Raw genomic sequence first — 20,021 nt, 5'->3', positions numbered from 1 at the left:
ATAATAGATCCCAGACATTTTCCATATGCACAAAAAGCTTATTTCTCTAATTTTGTGCACAAATTAGTTTACATACCTGTTAGTGCGCATTTCTCCTTTGCGAAGATAATCCATCCACCTGACAGGTGTGGCATATCAAGAAGCTGATTAAACAGCATGATCATTAACAGGCCACTCTAAAATGTGAATTTTTGTCACACAACACCAATGTCATGTGTCTCAAGTTTTGAGGGAGTGTGCAATTGGCATGCTGACTGCTGGAATGTCCACCAGAGCTGTTGTCAGAGAATTTAATATACATTTTTTTTTATTACCATAAACCGTTTCCAACGTTGTTTTAGATTTGTTGTACGTCCAACCGGCATCACATCCGCAGTCCACGTGTAACCATGCCAGCCTAGGACCTCCACATCCGGCTTCTTCACCTGTGGGATCGTCGACGAGACCAGCCACCCGGACAGCTGATGAAACTGGGTTTGCACAACCAAGGAATTTCTGCACAAACTGTCAGAAACAGTCTCGGGAAAATCATCTGCATGCTTGTTGTCCTTACCAGGGTCCTTGACCTGACTGCAGTTTTGCGTCATAACCGATTTCAGTGGGAAAAGCCTCCCTTTGATGGCCACTGGCACGTTGCAGAAGTGTGCTCTTCACGGATGAATCCCGATTTCAATTGTACCGGACAGATGGCAGACAGTGTAGCGTGTATGGCGTTGTGTGGGCGAGTGGTTTGCTGATGTCAACGTTATGAACAGAGTGCCCCATGGTGGCGTTTGGGGTTATGTTATGAGCAGGCATGAGCTATGAACACAATTGAATTTTATCGTTTGCGATTTGAATGCACGAAGATCTGCCGGCATCAGGTCTTGTTTCAGCATGATCATGCACGGCCCCATGTCGCAAGGATCTATACACAATTTCTGGAAGCTGAAAGTGTCCCAGTTCTTCCATGGCCTGCATACTCACCGGACAGGTAACCAATTGAGCTTGTTTGGGATGCTCTGGATCGACATGTACGACCGCGTGGTCCAGATCCCACAGGCCACAATCAACAGCCTGATAACCTCTATGCGAAGGAGATGTTGCGCTGCATGAGGCAAATGGTGGTCACACCAGATACTGACTGCTTTTCTGATCTATGCCCCTACCACTTTTTTGTAAAGGTTTCAGATGCATATCCGTATTCCCTGTCATGTGAAATCCATAGATTAGGGCCCAATTCATTTATTTCAATTGACTCATTTCCTTATATGAACTGTAACTCAGTAAAATCTTTGACATTTTTGCTTGTTTTTGTTCAGTGTATAATTATGTTTAGAGTAAAATGATACCTAAAAGTGGGAGGAGTTTAAACTCTCTAGTCCTCCTGCACAAGTGAATGTTGCAGCCAACAGCTGCAAAGTGTTAAGCCTGGCTGCGCACAGCAGCAGAACTGGTGGACATTTTGAGTTTCTGCTGGCAGTCCTTACCAGTCTATGAAAGAGGAAGGGAGTGGGGGATGGGCATACTACGCAGTGAGCTATTAGCTGGCTAGTGTAAGTTCTACTGAATAACCCTAATATCAGCAGCATTTTTAAATGATCTATTTTTGGTTTCATCATGTAATCCAAGAACATGTAATCCAAGCACATAAAACAGTTTTGTCCTGACTCTCAACAATGAGTAAAAAACAATCAACAACCGTCTTTTTTTATCCATGTTCGCTTTATCATTGTATTGCTATTGCCATTAGTGATTATAGGTCTGTTAAGTAATATCCTTATTTCTAAACAATTTTATCACACTTTCTTCTCAGAAATTGCGTGTTTTCACCTGTGTTATCTTTGTATCATTTCTATCTACGGTGCCTTCGGAAAGTATTTAGGTTACATCCTTATTCTAAAATGGATTAAATTCTTTTTTCTCTTCATGAATCTACACACAATACCCCATAATGACAAAGCAAAATCAGGTTCTTCTATTTTTTTTTTCTTCACATGTACATAAGTATTCCGAGCCTTTACTCAGTACTTTGTTGAAGCACCTTTAGTAGCGATTACAGCCTCAAGTTTTTTTGGGTATGACGCTACAAGCTTGACACACCTGTATTTGGGGAGTTTCTCTCATTCTTCTCTGCAGAACCTCTCAAGCGTCGCTGCACAGCTATTTTCAGGTCTCTCCAGAGATGTTCGATCGGGTTCAGGTCCGGGCTCTGGCTGGGCCACTCAAGGACATTGAGACTTGTCCTGAAGCCACTCCTGTGCTCTGTGCTCAGGGTTGTTGTCCTGTTGGAAGGTGAACCTTCTCCCCCAGTCTGAGGTCCTGAGCGCTCTGGAGAAGGTTTTCATCAAGGATCTCTCTGTACATTTACATTTACATTTAAGTCATTTAGCAGACGCTCTTATCCAGAGCGACTTAGAAATTGGTGCATTCACCTTAAGATATCCAGTGTACTTTGCTCCATTCATCTTTCCCTTGATGCTGACTAGTCTCCCAGTCCCTGCCGCTGAAAAACATCCCCCACAGCATGATGCTGCTACCACCATGCTTCACCGTAGGGATGGTGCCAGGTTTCCTTCAGATGTGACGGTTGGCATTCAGGCCAAATAATTCAATCTTGGTTTCATCCTACCAGGGAATCTTGTTTCTCATGGTCTGTGAGTCCTTTAAGTGCCTTTTGGCAAACTCCAAGCGTGCTGTCATGTACCTTTTACGGTGGAGTGGCTTCCGTCTGGCCACTCTACCATAAAGTCCTGATTGGTGGAGTGCTGCAGAGATGGTTGTCCTTCTGGAAGGTTCCCCCATCTCCACAGAGGAATCTGGAGCTCTGTCAGAGTCACCATCGGGTTCTTGGTCACCTCCCTGACCAAGGCCTTTCTCCCCCGATTGCTCAGTTTGCCCGGGCGTCCAGTTCTTGGAAGAGTCTTGGTGGTTCCAACTTCTTCCATTTAAGAATGATGGAGGCCACTTTGTTCTTGTACCTTCAATGCTGCAGAAATGTTTTGGTTCCCTTCCCCAGATCTGTGCCTCGACACAATCCTGTTTCAGAGCTCTACGGACAATTCCTTCGACCTCATGGCTTGGTTTTTACTCTAACATGCGCTGCCAACTGTGGGACTTTATATAGACAGGTATATGCCTTTCATAATGATGTCCAATCAATTGAATTTACCACAGGTGGACCCCAATCAAGTTGTAGAAACATCTCAAGGATGATCACTGAAAACAGGATGCACCGGAGTTCAATTTGAGTCTCATAGCAAATTGGCATGAATACTTACGTAAATAAGGTATTTCTGTATGCAAAAAAATCTAAACCTGTTTTTGCTTTGTCATTATGGGGTATTGTTTGTAGATTGCTGAGGATTTGTTATTTAATCCATTTTAGAATAAGGCTGTAATGTGGAAGAAGTCAAGGGGTCTGAATACTTTCCGAAGGCAGTGCTCAGCTGCCCTAATATTCCATACTGGTGTTCAGGTACAAGGAACATGATTGATCCCTGTATTGATTGATATTTGTCAAATTGTACAACTCGTAAACATTGATACATGGTGTCTAACGTTATATACTCTCTCAGGCTTTTTTAAATCATTACAGTGAAAGGTCCTTATTTTCATTTGCGTTCTAATTTTACGACAGAAGTAGTCTAGATTTCTGGTGGTTAATTAAACTGTTCGATCTCTCTACCACCCTCTCTGGTTTAGAAACAAATATTTCCCCCCTACTTCTTTCAGAATGGTTTAGTCCTAGCTAGGCTGTAATTTTCCATGCAGCGTTAAACTGCTAGAGTGGGGGAGGGGTGGTACTAAGTGTGTCAGGCTGTGCACTCTAGTACTGACTGCGCTTCTAGCCTGAGTTTTTTTGCGGGCAAAAAGCAGTCTTTGTGCTGCATGCTTCTGCCAAAGTTACTAAAAAGGTATATTTTGCATTTCTTTTAGTATGGCCACTCTGATGTAAATCCTAAAGGGGAGAATCATTTTGTTTCCATCCTTTTGTTCTGAAGGTGTTACATTGTGTTTGTCAGCCTGTGCTGGGTCAGTTTTTCCTGTGTTGAGCCATGAGGCTGAGACTATGACGATTTCACTGTGCACACAACCTTGCACAAGAACACTCTATGCTGAAACAGATGGAACAGTCCAACCTTAGCCCCCCTCGCCCTCCTGCTTTTTTTCTTCCTCCCTCTGCTGTTGCTAGTTCCCTCAATCAACACAGCCGAACAAATCGCGCGCAAGACCTCTGTCCAACGGAAGGCCTACTTCTCCAGACTACTCCTGTTCAAGGTTTACTTGAATTTTAGATTTTAAAGAATCTTGTGCACCTATACCTATGTTGCTATATTCTGACTAGTATCTTGGACTACATTTCAGTATTTAACTTGGCTACTGTTGAAATTTCTTTTTTTTGCTAAAGAGTGCTACAGTAACCACGATTCCGAAACGTAGATATTATTCGTTTTTTTGTGTGTTATTTTTAAATCATATTTTGTGCAATGGGGCTGTTTGTTTTGTATTAGGATAAATATTTGTATATATTTCCTGTATTCGTAAAGTAGCATTTTTGGCATTTAGATTTTCATGCCCTGCTATTTGTGAGAGGAAGTGAGAGGGTCAGAACAGTTTGGAGAGAATGCTGGAAGCCTTAAGCATTATGTTAGCAGCAATGCTTTGCAATCAGTCTGAATATGTAAAAAAAATTGTCTGACAAGTGAAAACTGTATTGAATAATCATTGGCACCGGAAAAAGAACATGAGCTTGAACAGGAAGGCGATATCTTCATATCTACCAAAATGTTCTCCTATTGGTTTCCTGGCTAATGGAGTTCTATTGGGATCTTAGAAAATAAAACTGTAAATGTGACAAATATCCAAACTGGGTCTGATCAACACTGGGATAGGAACGCTAATCAAAATTCATGTTGCCTGACTCCTCCCGCCTTGCTACTGATTGAAAAACACACCTGGGGTATGAAAGGTACAGATCATCTTGGATCGAGTCCAGTTAACAAACATCTCATTACTCTGAGTCTTTGTTGAGAAAGTGAAAAGTAAGTGGAGGAATTCTTGAAGATTTCTGCAGACCACCTAGGTCAGCTAAATCAGTCGTGAATGTAAAATTCAACTTAAAATGTTTACTCAACATTGCTGCGAGCGATAGCCTCCATTTTCCTGTGTCTTGAGAGATCTGAAATCAAAGGGAATTTACACTGAAATAGTCATCTGAATGGAGTTCCTGAAATGTATGCCGGCAGCCTGAGGATGCAGCTCTCATAGGCATAGCAACAGAACATGTGAGCACTCTACTTGGATTAAAAGGCTCTGATTAACAGGAGAAAACATTCACTAAATAAAACTGTATCTTGAAGCCCAGCTCGTCTCTGCTAACTTTTTAGTTTGACCATATCCTCTCACTGCTGTGTAGCAAGACAGGCAAGAGTTTATTTAATTTGTGTTCGTATTTAATTTGTGTTCGTATTGCCCTATGCTTATGGTTGTAAGATCAGCAGTATTTTACAAGGACTTACATTGACAAATGATAGGAATTGCCTACCTGTATACCTGCATACTTTTTAAACATAATTTTGAGATGTTTTCCAGTGCATGGACTTTTCAGTCACACCTGTTGCTGATAGGTGTATAGAATCGAGCACGCAGCCATGCAATCTCCATAGACACACATTGGCAGTAGAAGGGCCTTACTGAAGCTCTCAGTGACTTTCAACTTGGCACGGTCATAGGATGCCACCTTTCCAACAAATCAGTTGGTAAAATGTCTGCCCTGATAGAGCTGCCCCAGTCAACTGTAAGTGCTGTTATTGTGAAGTGGAAACGTCTAGGAGGAACAACGGCCCCAGCCGCGATGTGATAGGCCACACAATCTCACAGAACGTGACTGGCGAGTGCTGAAGCACGTAGCGTGTAAAAATCGCCTGTCCTCCGTTGCAACACTCAGTACCGAGTTTCAAACTGCCTATGGAAGCAACTTCAGCACAATAACTTTGTCGGGAGCGGCATGAAATGGGTTTCCATGGCCGATCATCTGCACACAAGCCTAAGATCACCATGCGTAATGCCAAGCATCGGCTGGAGTGGTGTAAAGCTCGCCACTATTGGACTCTGGAGCAGTGAAAACGCATTCTCTACAGTGACAAATCACATTTCACCATCTGGCAGTCCGAGGGACGAATCTGGGCTTGGTGGATGCCAGGAGAACGCTACCTGCCTGATTGCATAGTTCCAACTCAAGTTTGGTGGAGGAATAATGGTCTGGGGCTGTTTTTCATGGTTCAGGCTTGGCCCCTTAGTTCCAGTGAAGGGAAATCTTAACGCTACAGCATACAATTACATTCCAGACGATTCTGTGCTTCCAACTTTGTGGCAACAGTTTGGGGAAGGCCCTTTCCTCTTTCAGCATGGCAATGTCACTGTGTAGAAAGCGAGGTTCATACAGAAATGGTTTGTAGAGATTGGTGTGGAAGAACTTGACTGGCCTGCACAGAGCCCTGACCTCAACCCCATAAAACACCTTTGGGGTGAATTGGAACGCCAACTGCGAGCCAGGCCTAATCGCCCAACATCAGTGCCCGACCTCACTAATGCTCTTGTGGCTTGTGGCTGAATGGAAGCAAGTCCTCTCAGCAATGTTCCAACATCTAGTGGAAAGCCTTCCCAGAAGAGTGAAAGCTGGTTTAGCAGTAAAGGGGGGACCAACTCCGTATGAATGCACATCATTTTGGAATGAGATGTTTGACAAGCAGGTGTCCACATACTTTTCTGTGTATTTATAATGCCAGTGTATTTACACTGCTCAAAAAAATAAAGGGAACACTTAAACAACACAATGTAACTCCAAGTCAATCACACTTCTGTGAAATCAAACTGTCCACTTAGGAAGCAACACTGATTGACAATGCATTTCACATGCTGTTGTGCAAATGGAATAGACAACAGGTGGAAATTATAGGCAATTAGCAAGACACCCCCAATAAAGGAGCGGTTCTGCAGGTGGTGACCACTTCTCAGTTCCTATGCTTCCTGGCTGATGTTTTGGTCACTTTTGAATGCTGGCGGTGCTTTCACTCTAGTGGTAGCATGAGACGGAGTCTACACCCCACACAAGTGGCTCAGGTAGTGCAGCTCATCCAGGATGGCACATCAGTGCGAGCTGTGGCAAGAAGGTTTGCTGTGTCTGTCAGCGTAGTGTCCAGAGCATGGAGGCGCTACCAGGAGACAGGCCAGTACATCAGGAGACGTGGAGGAGGCCGTAGGAGGGCAACAACCCAGCAGCAGGACCGCTACCTCCGCCTTTGTGCAAGGAGGAGCAGGAGGAGCACTGCCAGAGCCCTGCAAAATGACCTCCAGCAGGCCACAAATGTGCATGTGTCTGCTCAAATGGTCAGAAACAGACTCCATGAGGGTGGTATGAGGGCCCGACGTCCACAGGTGGGGGTTGTGCTTACAGCCCAACACCGTGCAGGACGTTTGGCATTTGCCAGAGAACACCAAGATTGGCAAATTCGCCACTGGCGCCCTGTGCTCTTCACAGATGAAAGCAGGTTCACACTGAGCACGTGACAGACGTGACAGAGTCTGGAGACGCCGTGGAGAACGTTCTGCTGCCTGCAACATCCTCCAGCATGACCGGTTTGGCGGTGGGTCAGTCATGGTGTGGGGTGGCATTTCTTTGGGGGCTGCACAGCCCTCCATGTGCTCGCCAGAGGTAGCCTGACTGCCATTAGGTACCGAGATGAGATCCTCAGACCCCTTGTGAGACCATATGCTGGTGCAGTTGGCCCTGGGTTCCTCCTAATGCAAGACAATGCTAGACCTCATGTGGCTGGAGTGTGTCAGCAGTTCCTGCAAGAGGAAGGCATTGATGCTATGGACTGGCCCGCCCGTTCCCCAGACCTGAATCCAATTGAGCACATCTGGGACATCATGTCTCGCTCCATCCACCAACGCCACGTTGCACCACAGACTGTCCAGGAGTTGGCGGATGCTTTAGTCCAGGTCTGGGAGAAGATCCCTCAGGAGACCATCCGCCACCTCATCAGGAGCGTGCCCAGGCGTTGTAGGGCGGTCATACAGGCACGTGGAGACCACACACACTACTGAGCCTCATTTTGACTTGTTTTAAGGACATTACATCAAAGTTGGATCAGCTTGTAGTGTGGTTTTCCACTTTAATTTTGAGTGTGACTCCAAATCCAGACCTCCATGGATTGATAAATTGGATTTCCATTGATTATTTTTGTGTGATTTTGTTGTCAGCACATTCAACTATGTAAAGAAAAAAGTATTTAATAAGATTATTTCATTCATTCAGATCTAGGATGTGTTATTTTAGTGTTCCCTTTATTTTTTTGAGCAGTGTATAATGCACTGCAATCACAGATGTGCCCATAGTTTTTTTAAGCCTTAATTTTACACATCTGTGAATTGTGCTGCTGTGTGGCCACATTACCGTCTGGAATTGTTGTGAGCTATGAACAGAACACAGTACTAGTCAAGTACTACTAGCCTAGTAAATCACTAGTGTTGGTCACAGGAGACAAACATTACCAAAGGAATAGAAGCAAGGACAAGATGGTGATGAGTCTTTTTTACTCCAGTTTGGAGCTATACAGTTTATACCTATTGCAGACCAGAAACCAATCATCTATGGCCCACATCAATCAGTCATTTCTGCAGTATATAGTACAGCGGAGGACTAGCTTGAACCGCATCATGGGAGCTTCAGGAGAAAATATACTCAAACTAAATATATTTTAACAAAATTGATCAGCATAAATTAACACAAAATGATGTGGGATGGATGAGGAAGTACATCATAACTACATAGTTTTTTACTTAATTTTTTTCCCATACTTAAACTAACCCTTTATACAAATAACTTACGATACCTATACAGAATTTGTCATGTGGTGCAAATAACTTATTAACATGGATGTGACTTGATACACTATTGTACTACAGTGGATTGGATGTGTGTTCAGTTAGCAGCGTGTGAGGGCTCAGCTTGGCTGGCTGCGCACACATCAGAGCTGGTGGCCATTTTGTTTTTTCTGCAGTGAATCCAGAACGCGGGTAATGAAAGAGTGGGGGAGGGGAAGACTGCGCAGTGTGCAATAACATTGGAATGTGAACTGAGTCGTTGTAACATAATAGTATGTGATTTCACCTTGTTAGTTTTATATCAAGGATCAGAGGTGAGAATCATATGATAATAGTTTATATAGTAAATGAATGAGGCAAAATGTTACTGAACGTATTATTTTTCATCATCCATTCGAAGGCCATTTTTTAAGTCGAAGGACATAATAAAAATGTTTGATAAATGATCAAACTCAAAATAGAACTTGAAAACCCCCCTTATCTGTATTGATATGAGGGGTAGCTATGCGCTTAGTTGTAACAGTGTCATTGGTATGTAGGCTAGCGTAGCCTGCAGCTCTATCTGCCTAGAGCTGTAACTTAGTTTGCACACTCTGTGTAAAGGATACGCTCTCTCTGTGTGTAGGTTGCTTAACGGATGTTGTAAAATTTCTGTGACTGTTTGTCATGTGATACCAGGCTGCACATTGAAGTCAAAGGCACATGGGGTGGGGCCACCAGCAACGTGGCCTATTTATATAGCTTTAAGCAGTCTACTGCAGTCTGTCTAGGCAGCAATGCAGCAACAATGCAGTAGACTGTTGTACCTGGAACTGATACAATAATGCAGTTTCTTGGGCCTGGAATTTATTGAGCTTACAGGGCCAAACTAAAGCACCTGATGACCTAGCTCAATTTAATATGCTGTGTGAAAATCAATTGGTTCGGATAGCAGTATCTGCCAATTTCTGAGAAACATTTAGAAGAAATAACCCACTCCTCACCTCAACAATATCATGGTTATTTTGTTGTTTCGCAGATGTGTTCGTTATTTGGAAACCACTGCATTTTGATGAGTGATAATGTCATTCAGTGACGTGCGTAACCTGTCCCTATGGAAAGTAAAATGTCACTAGGGATCAGACAGCAATGCTAGGTAACGGTTTCACTAGAATGGTGTATCGTAACTAGGCTAAAGGCCTATTGCTCCATGTGTAGGTTGCTATGACCAAATAGTTAGAATATTTTTGTATAGTATTAATCCGTTTCTTTTTTTATATATAATTTTTATAGTATTTTACAGTTTCTCTGACTGCTGTCTATAATTTCTGCTCATATTTGGACTGTTCAGGTGAGGCAGATGGTTAGTCATCTTCCATTATTCACACTGTAGTTTGTCCGTGCCTTTAGCTTGGAATTCATTCTTTTTATGTTTTATCTCTGTATTGCTCCTGTGGAGCCTTCTGCACAAACTGATCAGTTCTGTGCCGAAAATGTACTTTCAATGCTTCATTTTGTCGTCATCCTCTGTGTGAAGCCTGTTGTGCGAGTTTGTCTGTATGTTTGGTGGTTGTTCTAGAAAATTGTGAAAAAAGTATCTGGACATTTCAAGGTGTATCTTGAAGCACAGAAGCCTAAGTAATGATAGTAAATCTCATTCGTGAAGACTAGCCTACCCTTTTTTGGCTGGTTTTTGGCCATTGTGGAATATCCTACTTGTATAATGTCAAACTGTCAGGAGCTTTGCAACACCCACTGCCTGTTCTATTATTAATTATTACGGCCACCATCTCTTGACTAGTAAAACATGTCTGCAATTTGTTTTTTTATGATGTAATAATTAATGAAAGGCCCTATATGTTGCTGAAATGTGCTTTAAGTCGTTACATTGAATTAATAATACATTTTAAAAATCCCCCTCCCACTCTAGGTTATTGGATCCTTTTGGTGTCAAATCCATGATCGGAAACCTCCAGGTGAGATATTATTTTAAATCTAATATAATATAGGACCACTGACACCCCTAGGTCACATTTTACTAAATACAAAATGCATATGAATGTCATATTTTGAATATTGGCCTATTGTTCTTAATGATTGTATCAATGTCACTGTAACTATGAGAAAATGACTGTCAGCAGAAATATAAACTCCATAAGCACAAATTGGAACCTAGCCCCGACGCTGGAATGCGTTCGACAATTGGAACTGTATAAGGTAAATCATGCAGTCCTTGCATAACCCTTCCTCACTGTTGCCAACGGAGCCTGTATCTAGGGGCCCTGATTGGCTGAGGAAAAGGACCAATAAGAGCGAAGGGGAGGGACAAAAGCAAGTAATGTTGCTGCCATTCTCTGGGATAATGTCATATCCGTGCTGCAGACTGGGCCGGCTGTGTTGGATTTGACAACGCAAAAGCTTGTCAACCAATTGAAGCGAGGGATAGTGTTCTTACAGTGAAAAGTATAGTCTTCTGTCATGTTAGTGTGTTCGTCACCCCTGGACCACATGGCATCTCAAGTTCGCAATCCTGAGGACAAAAAGTTGTGAGCGAACATGCTGGACTAAACTTCAGTGGAGAGGAAGCTGGACTTGAGACCATTTTGATAGACTTCTGCTGAGTCACTCTTTCTGCTGAAATTGACTCTTGTATAGAATGGTTCTGTATGCTGAGCTCACAGTGAAAAAGAACCTTCTAGAATAGAACAAAGAAGGGAAAAACATACCAACAGGGTTCTACAGTGACCCCTAGTGGTGTCCCAGAACACTGCATCGGTTTGGCCTTAAAGATAACTCATCTGTACCCATTGTAGTGGGTAGAAGCTAGGTGGGTGGCGCAGGTGCTGTTAGCATTCCCGAGGAGGATTCTTTCGTGACCCGTTCCAACTAACATCCCCATCCCTCCTTGTCACTCCTCAGGTTAAAATGGAAGTTGCTGTGGCAGAAGAGAAGAAGAAGATATTCCGAGCCAGGAAAACCATGAAGATAAGCGACCGCCAGCAACTGGAGTCTCTCCACAGCACATTGTCGTCCCCCGTTCCGCCCCTGTCCAATTCCAGCTCTCCCCCTCCCCGTAGCCCACTGACGAACGGTACGCACACAGAGGATGCACAGAAGGGGGCAGACAGAGAGCAAAATGACGTTGCGGTGACGTCTCGTTCCACAACCCCAGTCTCCCCTATCTCCCTGACCTCTCGATCCCCTCCCCTTGCTCTGTCCCCATCGTTGTCTCCCTCCCCACCAACCTCCCAAAGCCCCAAAGCCAAGGAAGATGTCACTCCCTCCCCCTCATCGCCATTCCACAACCTAAACGACGTACTGAAAAAGATGGAGGAAGAGGGAAAGAAAAACGAGTGTTCCACGTCCCCTTCCAATAAGGACAAGGAAGGAAAGGATACAGAGATGGAGGTGGCAAAGACGGACGAGAAAGAAGAGAAAGCACCTGAGACCGAGAAAGAGGTTTGTATGAGAACGAGTGAGAGGAGCTGAAATATGGATAAATGGGAAAAATTGGAAGTTAAGGAAAATGTGGGTTATAGTTGGAAATTGTTGAAGTTGACATTGTTAGGGGTCCAAGCACCGCGGGTATGATTTTTTTTCTCTCCATGTGTTGAGTTTGGCGGCTAAAATACAAACTTACCTGGATGTTCTCTTCTCCAGGAGGCCTGCACTACAACTGGAAAGAGCCATGAGGACCAAGCCCCTATGGATCAGTATCCTCTGGACTCTCCGTTATCTCCCGTCTCGCTCGCCACGTCTGACAAAGAGTCTGGGAAGGAAAAGAGGACAGAGCAGAAAGAAGACACCATGGCCATGGAAACGGATACGAACAAGGACCATACAGAGACCAAGGCCTCTGAGGCCTCCACTTCCACGGAAGAGAGACCTTCCTCCCCCAAGGCCGCTATCATGGCCTCCCCTGTCCGCACCCCCTCCCCCTCTGCTGCCCCTGAGCCGGATCAGGACATCAAAGAAGAAGTGGTGAAGAAGGGAGAGAAGAAGAAAGACGATAGTCAGAAAGAAAAGGAAGGAGTAACGAAGGAGGAAAAAATTGAGGTAGTTTCTGTGAAAAAGGAGGTGAAAAAGGAGAAACAGAATGTTGCCGGGTGTTCTACCTCATCTCTTGCCTCCTCCACCTCTACATCCACAAGTGACAAAGGTATGAAATGACAGAATCTGCAAGACCTGAAAAATCATCCAGAGTTGACTGATAGTAGTAGGCACTACTATGCCAGCTATGTTTCATTTTCAGGCTTTTTGGGATTTATAACAAAATATATAATCTGGGAATACTTGCATTTTACAAATAAAACAATACAGGAAAAAAATCAAAAATGAATAACATACACACAAGCATATTGCACAGGAAATTATATCACATGACCATTAACCAAAATAATCTTATTAAACTAAATCAGAACACTTTGTCTCAACAGGGGGGAAGGTGAAGGAGGAAAAGAGCTCCTCTTCTGGACAGAAGCGTCCCCTGTTGGAAGGTGATGAGAAAGATGGAGGGAAGGTTGAAAGAGACGGGAAGAGGCAGAAGGTGCAGGGCGTGGAGTTGGAAGCTCAGCTCGAGTTGAAAATCACTGCGAAAGGTGGCAGTCGCCTAAAACTTGAAAAGGTTGGTCTGGCAGGAATTGATGATACCTGTTCTCATGTATTAGCATTTTACCCACAGGTTTAAGACTTTACCCCCAGTCAGGCATAAAGTAACTCTCAAACAATATTGCCCCACACTATCTAGCCCTAAATTGCATCTTGAACTCATCCTATGTTTCTCTTCTTCTCAGGTTCTGCAGAAAATGGTTGAGGAGCGGTTGAGGGCGCTGCAGCTCACCGTCTTCGACCAAGGTTTACAGGAGCTAAAAGACCGGGTAGAAAAGATTGATTGTGCCACAAAACACCAGAGCACCCTTAACACACTACAGGTAAGCTAGCTACATGTTAAACTACTAGTAACGGGTATGTTACAAGTCGATTTGAGAATAGTCAATAGTCACAACAGTCAGAAATAGTCGTCAATGGTTATAGTCAGCAATAGTCATAGTTTTCAATAGTCACAAAAGTCAGCAATGCTAATTAAAATCCTTACAAATGGAAAGTCTCACAGGTTCTCACTGTTTCTTACCGTTTTTCAGGCCAAGATTGCTAGATTAGCAAAGAAATTCGGAGAAGCCAACCAGGCCTCGGAGAACAAAAGAAAACAGGAGGTAAGAAATGTTGTTAATTTATGGGACCCCAGTGTCTCAGATATATTTTTGTAAGTCATCTACTACTCATCAATATTAGTTAAAGCTGCAATATGTAACTTTTTGGGTGACCCGACCAAATTCACATAGAATTGTTAGTTATAGAGATCTGTCATTCTCATTGAAAACAAGTCTAAGAAGCGGTAGTTCTGTTTATTTCTATGCTTCCCGTTCTAAATATTTGTTTTGCGTCTTTTGCTTTCAGTTTTATACACCAGCTTCAAACAGCTGAAAATACAATATTTTTGGTTATTGAAAATATATTTCACAGTGGTTTAAATGGTACAATGATTCTCTACACTATACTTGCTTGTTTTGTCACATAAACTAAAATTAGGTGAACAATTTGAATTTTAGCAACCAGGAAATGGCAGAACGAATTCTGCATATTGCACCTTTAATATCAAACAGACAATTAAATAAAAATTGCTGAGGGTGTTAGCTAAAGGTGTCACCATGGCGTGTGTTCGCAGGCGCTAACGTCCCCTGTTGCCAAGACTGCACCTGCTACAAACACCATTCCGACACAACGGTAAGAGTTCGGTCCTACTGCCAATGTACTACTTCCTCATTTTGAAAAGCTTTTAGTCATTTGAATGCATTTCCGCCTGTGAATCACAAGTGAACAGTAATCAAAAACAGGGGATTGCATTGCATCTAGTCTTATGAAGATGTTGGATTCAATTATTCTTTTAGTTTGTTTGCAGTCTTGTGTTAATCACCATTGGCAATCATGGATGGCAATTCCATAACGTTCACATATTCCATTGTTTCCTTTTTTTCCATCTCTTGTGACAGCACATTCCCATTGCTTGTATTCTCCAGCATAAAAATGTATTTTCTGTATTTGTAATTCAAATCATGCAGAAGGAAAGCTGTGTGTTAGTCATTGCATGGGGCTATACTAGCTATCATTGTGCCTTTGTATCAACGTGACAATACCGGCCTGAAGCCAATGAATGCAACACGTGGAGTCAATCACAACGTGTGATTGAATGTGTGGTGACTCTGCACAGGATCGTTGTCAATAATACTGAGGCTGGATAAAATTTTTGGGGAGATTGGATTAAAAAGCAACAACATCTGCTAAAAACCATAATAACGGGAAACAAATATGATACCTTTCGAGGGTATTCTCTGATGTACAAGACCGACTTCTCTTTTGATCGCTTAGTGCCTACCCGTCAGGCATTTTCAAACCAAAATCCCCACATGAAATCAATCATCATTTTGTTTTGGATTAAACAAACGAACAGCGGTTCGGTTTTTGCGTCTTTTCTTTTGCACACCACCATGGTTCCAGGTCCTGAGTCTTGTGACGTTATACAATGCGCCAAAGCTTGAGAAAACAAGCTTTTAAAAAGCTGTGCAGACAGTGTTCACAGCACCCGATCCAACTGCACCTCTCCTCTCAACAGCGTGCTCCGAATGCATCCAAAGCTGGAGCTGCAGTCTGAAGAGGGGGCATGGCGGAGAGGGGAGCTGGCGACCTCTATTGGTTGGATTAAGAATGAAGTGAAGGAGGAGGAAGAATCTGAAGAAGAGTATGAAGAGATATCTGAGGAAGAGGAATTTGAGAAGCCTTCATTCAACCTAAGACACCAGCCTGCTAGAAGAGATGGGTCACAGCAGCAGTCACCACAGCAACCGAGTGGAGGAACTAGGGTTCGTTCAGACATAGTGCTGCGTCCCATCTCCACGGACAAGGAGAGACAGCTTTACCTGCGTTCTAAGAATGCTGCCAGGAAGGCCAGATCCGATCGTTATGCAGTATTCCTGTTCCGGAACCTGGTCTCGTACGAGAACTACGTGAAGTGGGTCACCACGGTGAACTACGTCGGAACTTTGGGCAAAGACGCGCTGCCCGTTAACCTGCGAGAAACCATGAAGAAATATTTGGAACAAAGGTTCAACAAACTGTATGCCAGAGACTGGAAAAAGATCAGGGACTCCATCAATGAGATCCTGAGAGTGAAGAGACTACAGTTCTTCTTTGAATCAGACTTTAATTTGACTTAAACATGTTTGATTGGGAAGGTGCCATTTTCCACAGTAGTCGTGATGCACTTTTATGTTTTGTATGGAATTATGGAAACGACATGTTCTTGAGATAGTTGCAATCGTCACTTTCATTTTTATTTTACCAACGTTAACAGTAATATAATTGCATTCTTGTCCCCATGAAACATTTTATTTGTTCATAATATTCCCAGTTCCTAATGTACTGAACTAAATAAAGGTCTGGAATTACTATATAAAAAAAAACATATATATCATTACAACACAAATGTATACCAAAATGTTTTCTTTAATGTACAGTACCAAAAATGTTAAACAACCTGCAAACACTTCATGATTTTCATAACAGAATAACACAAACAACTCAAGAATGATACCTATACACTAAACAAGTCCTCAAGCAATCAACACTTTTTACCCCTTTTCTGTGATAAAGATTTTTTGAAATATGTAGATTTTTTTGGTTGAATTCGTTAAATTCAATGCAAAAATAAACAAACAACAAAATACACATAACAAACACACAAAAGAAAATCTGTAAACACATCATAATGTTACAAACACAAGGGGGGGAAACAGAAGAAGACCGAGCCAGAAGACAGAATAATAGTAAACTAGCAGTGTGGCAAAGAGGTCGCCAAATTACAGGAATACTTTTTCTCTGGTCTGTCTCAATATGATCTCTGACCTATTTTTAAACAAGCCAACTGAATGCAAATCACATCTCTTTCAATTACCTTAAAAAAATTATTGAACTCAATGCAAACACACATCTTTTCCAACAGGCCAGTAGCAGCTGTTGTAAAGCAGCCCATGACCAGCCCAGTCTCTACCAACCTTACAGGTAAGACCTCCCTTCTTTTTTACCTTCTCCCTTACCTGTCAATAGGATGTTTCACCTATCATGGGGATTGAATGACCCTGAGATCAAGTTATGAGATAAAGAACAACACCAACTGATAGTGCGTTCTGACCTGTCATGGAATAGGATTTTAAAGTTAATCTAAACTCGCCATTCCTTTCCCATCTCCTGTTGTCTTTCTAGTTTCTCCGGTGAAGCAGCCCAAACCTGTCCCCACTACCACTACGGCCACTGCCATGGTAACACAGGGCTCCATCCTGCAGCTGATCCCCACCTCCTCTAGCTCCGCCTCCCTGTGCACCGTCACCTCCCAGAACGGCCCCACCGGCACCCTGCTCCTCAAGACCACCTCGGGCTCCAATGTGGTGGGCCAGAATGGCCAGCCGCTCCTCATCCAGCTGCCTCTCTCTGCCATGGCCAACGGCGGGGCTGGAACCCTGGTCAACATCCCTGTGTCCTCCTTCGCCGCAGTCAACTCGCTCAACAAGGCCAAGACCACTACTCCCACCACTACCTATATCCTCAAGGCCGGCCCCACCACCTCCACCATGGCCGGCCCCACCACCTCCACCATGGCCTTGCAGCCCATCTCCTCCACTACCCAGCTCTCCCCAGCCATGTCCCCAGCCCAGATGACCCTGGCTCGGGCTGTGTACCAGGGGGGAACTGGGGGGATCAGTACGCCCAGTGCTGGGATGTCAGTGACCACAGCCAGGGCTCCGGTTCAGGCGTCCTCTGGTCCAGCCGCTACGGGCTCGGCAGCTCCAGGACCTCCTTCGGGGACGGCTATGACGTCAAAGACAGGTGAGTTTTCTAGCAACAGGCCTGATAACAATATCCTATACTGTATGTGGACAAGAATAATAATTGCGTTTATATATACAGTTGAAGTCGGAAGTTTGCATACACTTTAGCCAAATACATTTAAACTCAGTTTTTCACAATTCTTGACATTTAATCCTAGTAAAAATTCCCTGTCTTAGGTCAGTTAGGATCACCACTTTATTTTATGAATGTGAAATGTCAGAATAATAGTAGAGAGAATGATTTCTTTCAGCTTTTATTTCTTTCATCTTCATTCCCAGTGGGTCAGAAGTTTAGTGTTTGGTAGCATTGCCTTTAAATTGTTTAACTTGGGTCAAAAGTTTCGGGTAGCCTTCCACAAGCTTCCCACAATAAGTTGGGTGAATTTTGGCTCATTCCTCCTGACAGAACTGGTGTAACTGAGTCAGGTTTGTAGGCCTCCTTGCTCACACACACCTTTTCAGTTCTGCCCACAAACTTTCTATAGGATTGAGGTCAGGGCTTTGTGATGGCCACTCCAATACCTTGACTTTGTTGTCCTTAAGCCATTTTGCCACAACTTTGGAGGTATGCTTGGGGTCATTGTCCATTTGGAAGACCCATTTGCGACCAAGCTTTATCTTCCTGACTGATGTCCTGAGATGTTGCTTCAATATATCCACATAATTGTCCTGCCTCATGATGCCATCTATTTTGTGAAGTGCACCAGTCCCTCCTGCAGCAAAGCACCCCCACAACATGATGCTGCCACCCCAGTACTTCACGGTTGGGATGGTGTTCTTCGGCTTGCAAGCCTGCCCTTTTTTCCTCCAAACATAACGATGGTCATTATGGCCAAACCATTCTATTTTTATTTTATGCTCCTTTTATGCTCCTGCACATTTCTCCAAAAAGTACAATCTTTGTCCCCATGTGCAGTTGCAAACCGTTGTCTGGCTTTTTTATGGCGGTTTTGGAGCAGTGGCTTCTTCCTTGCTGAGCGGCCTTTCAGGTTATGTCGATATAGGACTCGTTTTACTGTGCATATAGATACTTTTGTACCTCTTTCCTCCAGCATCTTCACAAGGTCGTTTGCTGTTGTTCTGGGATTGATTTGCACTTTTCGCACCAAAGTATGTTCATCTCTAGGAGACAGAATGCGTCTCCTTCCTGAGCGGTATGATGGCTGCGTGGTCCCATGGTGTTTATACTTGCGTACTATTGTTTGTACAGATGAACATGGTACCTTCAGGTGTTTGGAAATTGCTCCCAAGGATGAACCAAACTTGTGGAGGTCTACAAAAAATGTTGGGGGCTGATTTCTTTTGATTTTCCCTTGATGTCAAGCAAAGAGGCACAGAGTTTGAAGGAAGGCCTTGAAGTACATCCATAAGTACACCTTCAATTGACTCAAATTATGTCAATTAGACTATCAGAAGCTTCTAAAGCCATGCCATCATTTTCTTGAATTTTCCAAGCTGTTTAAAGGCACAGTCAACTTCATGTATGTACGCTTCTGACCCACTGGAATTGTGATACAGTGAATTATAAGTGAAATAATCTGTCTGTAAACAATTGTTGGAAATAATACTTGTGTCATTCACAAAGTAGATGTCCTAACCATTTTCCAAAACTAGTTTGTTAACAAGAAATTTGTGTAGTGGTTGAAAAACTAGTTTTAATGACTCCAACCTAAGTGTATGTAAACTTCCGACTTTCAAAGGGCTCAAAGCACATCCACTCGCAATGTGTAGCACCCAAAGCAGCAAAAACCTGTTGTAAAAGAGAATATTATCTAACTGTTTTCTTTCCTATTTCTGTTCCATCCCTTTCAGATAACCAAGCAACAAGCTCTACTGCAACCAAAACGGGGGCTCGACCCAAAGGCTCCTTCATAGACCTCACTGAGGAGGAAGAGGAGGAGGAGGATGATGATGTGCTAGGTGAGAATGAATCCCAAAACCATCTCCAAATTCCTCCCTCTCAACTCCAGAGAGGTCCACTAAATTATTGATTTATGTCCTCTAACATAGTGACTATTGATGCTAATGATGTGAACGATTCTGGCTAAATAAATATGAATTGAATTCCCTCTTATGTCTTAATTCCTTCTCTTTAATTCTGCAGTGACTGGTGTGAGAAAGGCCATTACGACTGCGGTATCGTCCTCTTCAGTTACCCAGCGATCTACTGGACCTCCTCCGCTGATCAGCACTCCTAGTGGTGAGGCCTGCACGTTATATAATCATTGATAT

General features: G+C 43.3%; 1 protein-coding gene across 6 annotated transcripts in view; it reads left to right on the top strand.

Annotated features, from left to right (window-relative positions):
- Nucleotides 1-20,021, top strand: part of LOC115147308 (activating transcription factor 7-interacting protein 1) — a 55,452-nt gene that overhangs the window by 23,320 nt on the left and 12,111 nt on the right. For 2 of the 6 annotated variants that reach the window (XM_029689489.1, XM_029689488.1), the window contains 11 exons: nt 10,781-10,826; nt 11,770-12,309; nt 12,511-13,009; nt 13,287-13,474; nt 13,644-13,781; nt 13,992-14,063; nt 14,576-14,634; nt 16,907-16,965; nt 17,167-17,787; nt 19,602-19,709; nt 19,894-19,989. In XM_029689489.1, the coding sequence (XP_029545349.1) occupies nt 10,809-10,826; nt 11,770-12,309; nt 12,511-13,009; nt 13,287-13,474; nt 13,644-13,781; nt 13,992-14,063; nt 14,576-14,634; nt 16,907-16,965; nt 17,167-17,787; nt 19,602-19,709; nt 19,894-19,989 (2,398 nt within the window). In that variant the 5' untranslated portion in view covers nt 10,781-10,808. Of the gene's footprint in view, nt 1-4,183; nt 4,261-10,780; nt 10,827-11,769; nt 12,310-12,510; nt 13,010-13,286; nt 13,475-13,643; nt 13,782-13,991; nt 14,064-14,575; nt 14,635-16,906; nt 16,966-17,166; nt 17,788-19,601; nt 19,710-19,893; nt 19,990-20,021 lie in introns of those variants that run through there. The other 4 variants (XM_029689492.1, XM_029689491.1, XM_029689490.1 and 1 more) reach the window with 3 other exon arrangements.

This window comes from Salmo trutta, chromosome 14, assembly GCF_901001165.1.
Source record: "Salmo trutta chromosome 14, fSalTru1.1, whole genome shotgun sequence".
Classification (NCBI taxonomy): Eukaryota; Metazoa; Chordata; class Actinopteri; order Salmoniformes; family Salmonidae; genus Salmo; species Salmo trutta.
The sequence above is the reverse complement of the archived record's forward strand: the minus strand, read 5'-3'. Positions and strand labels throughout refer to the sequence as shown.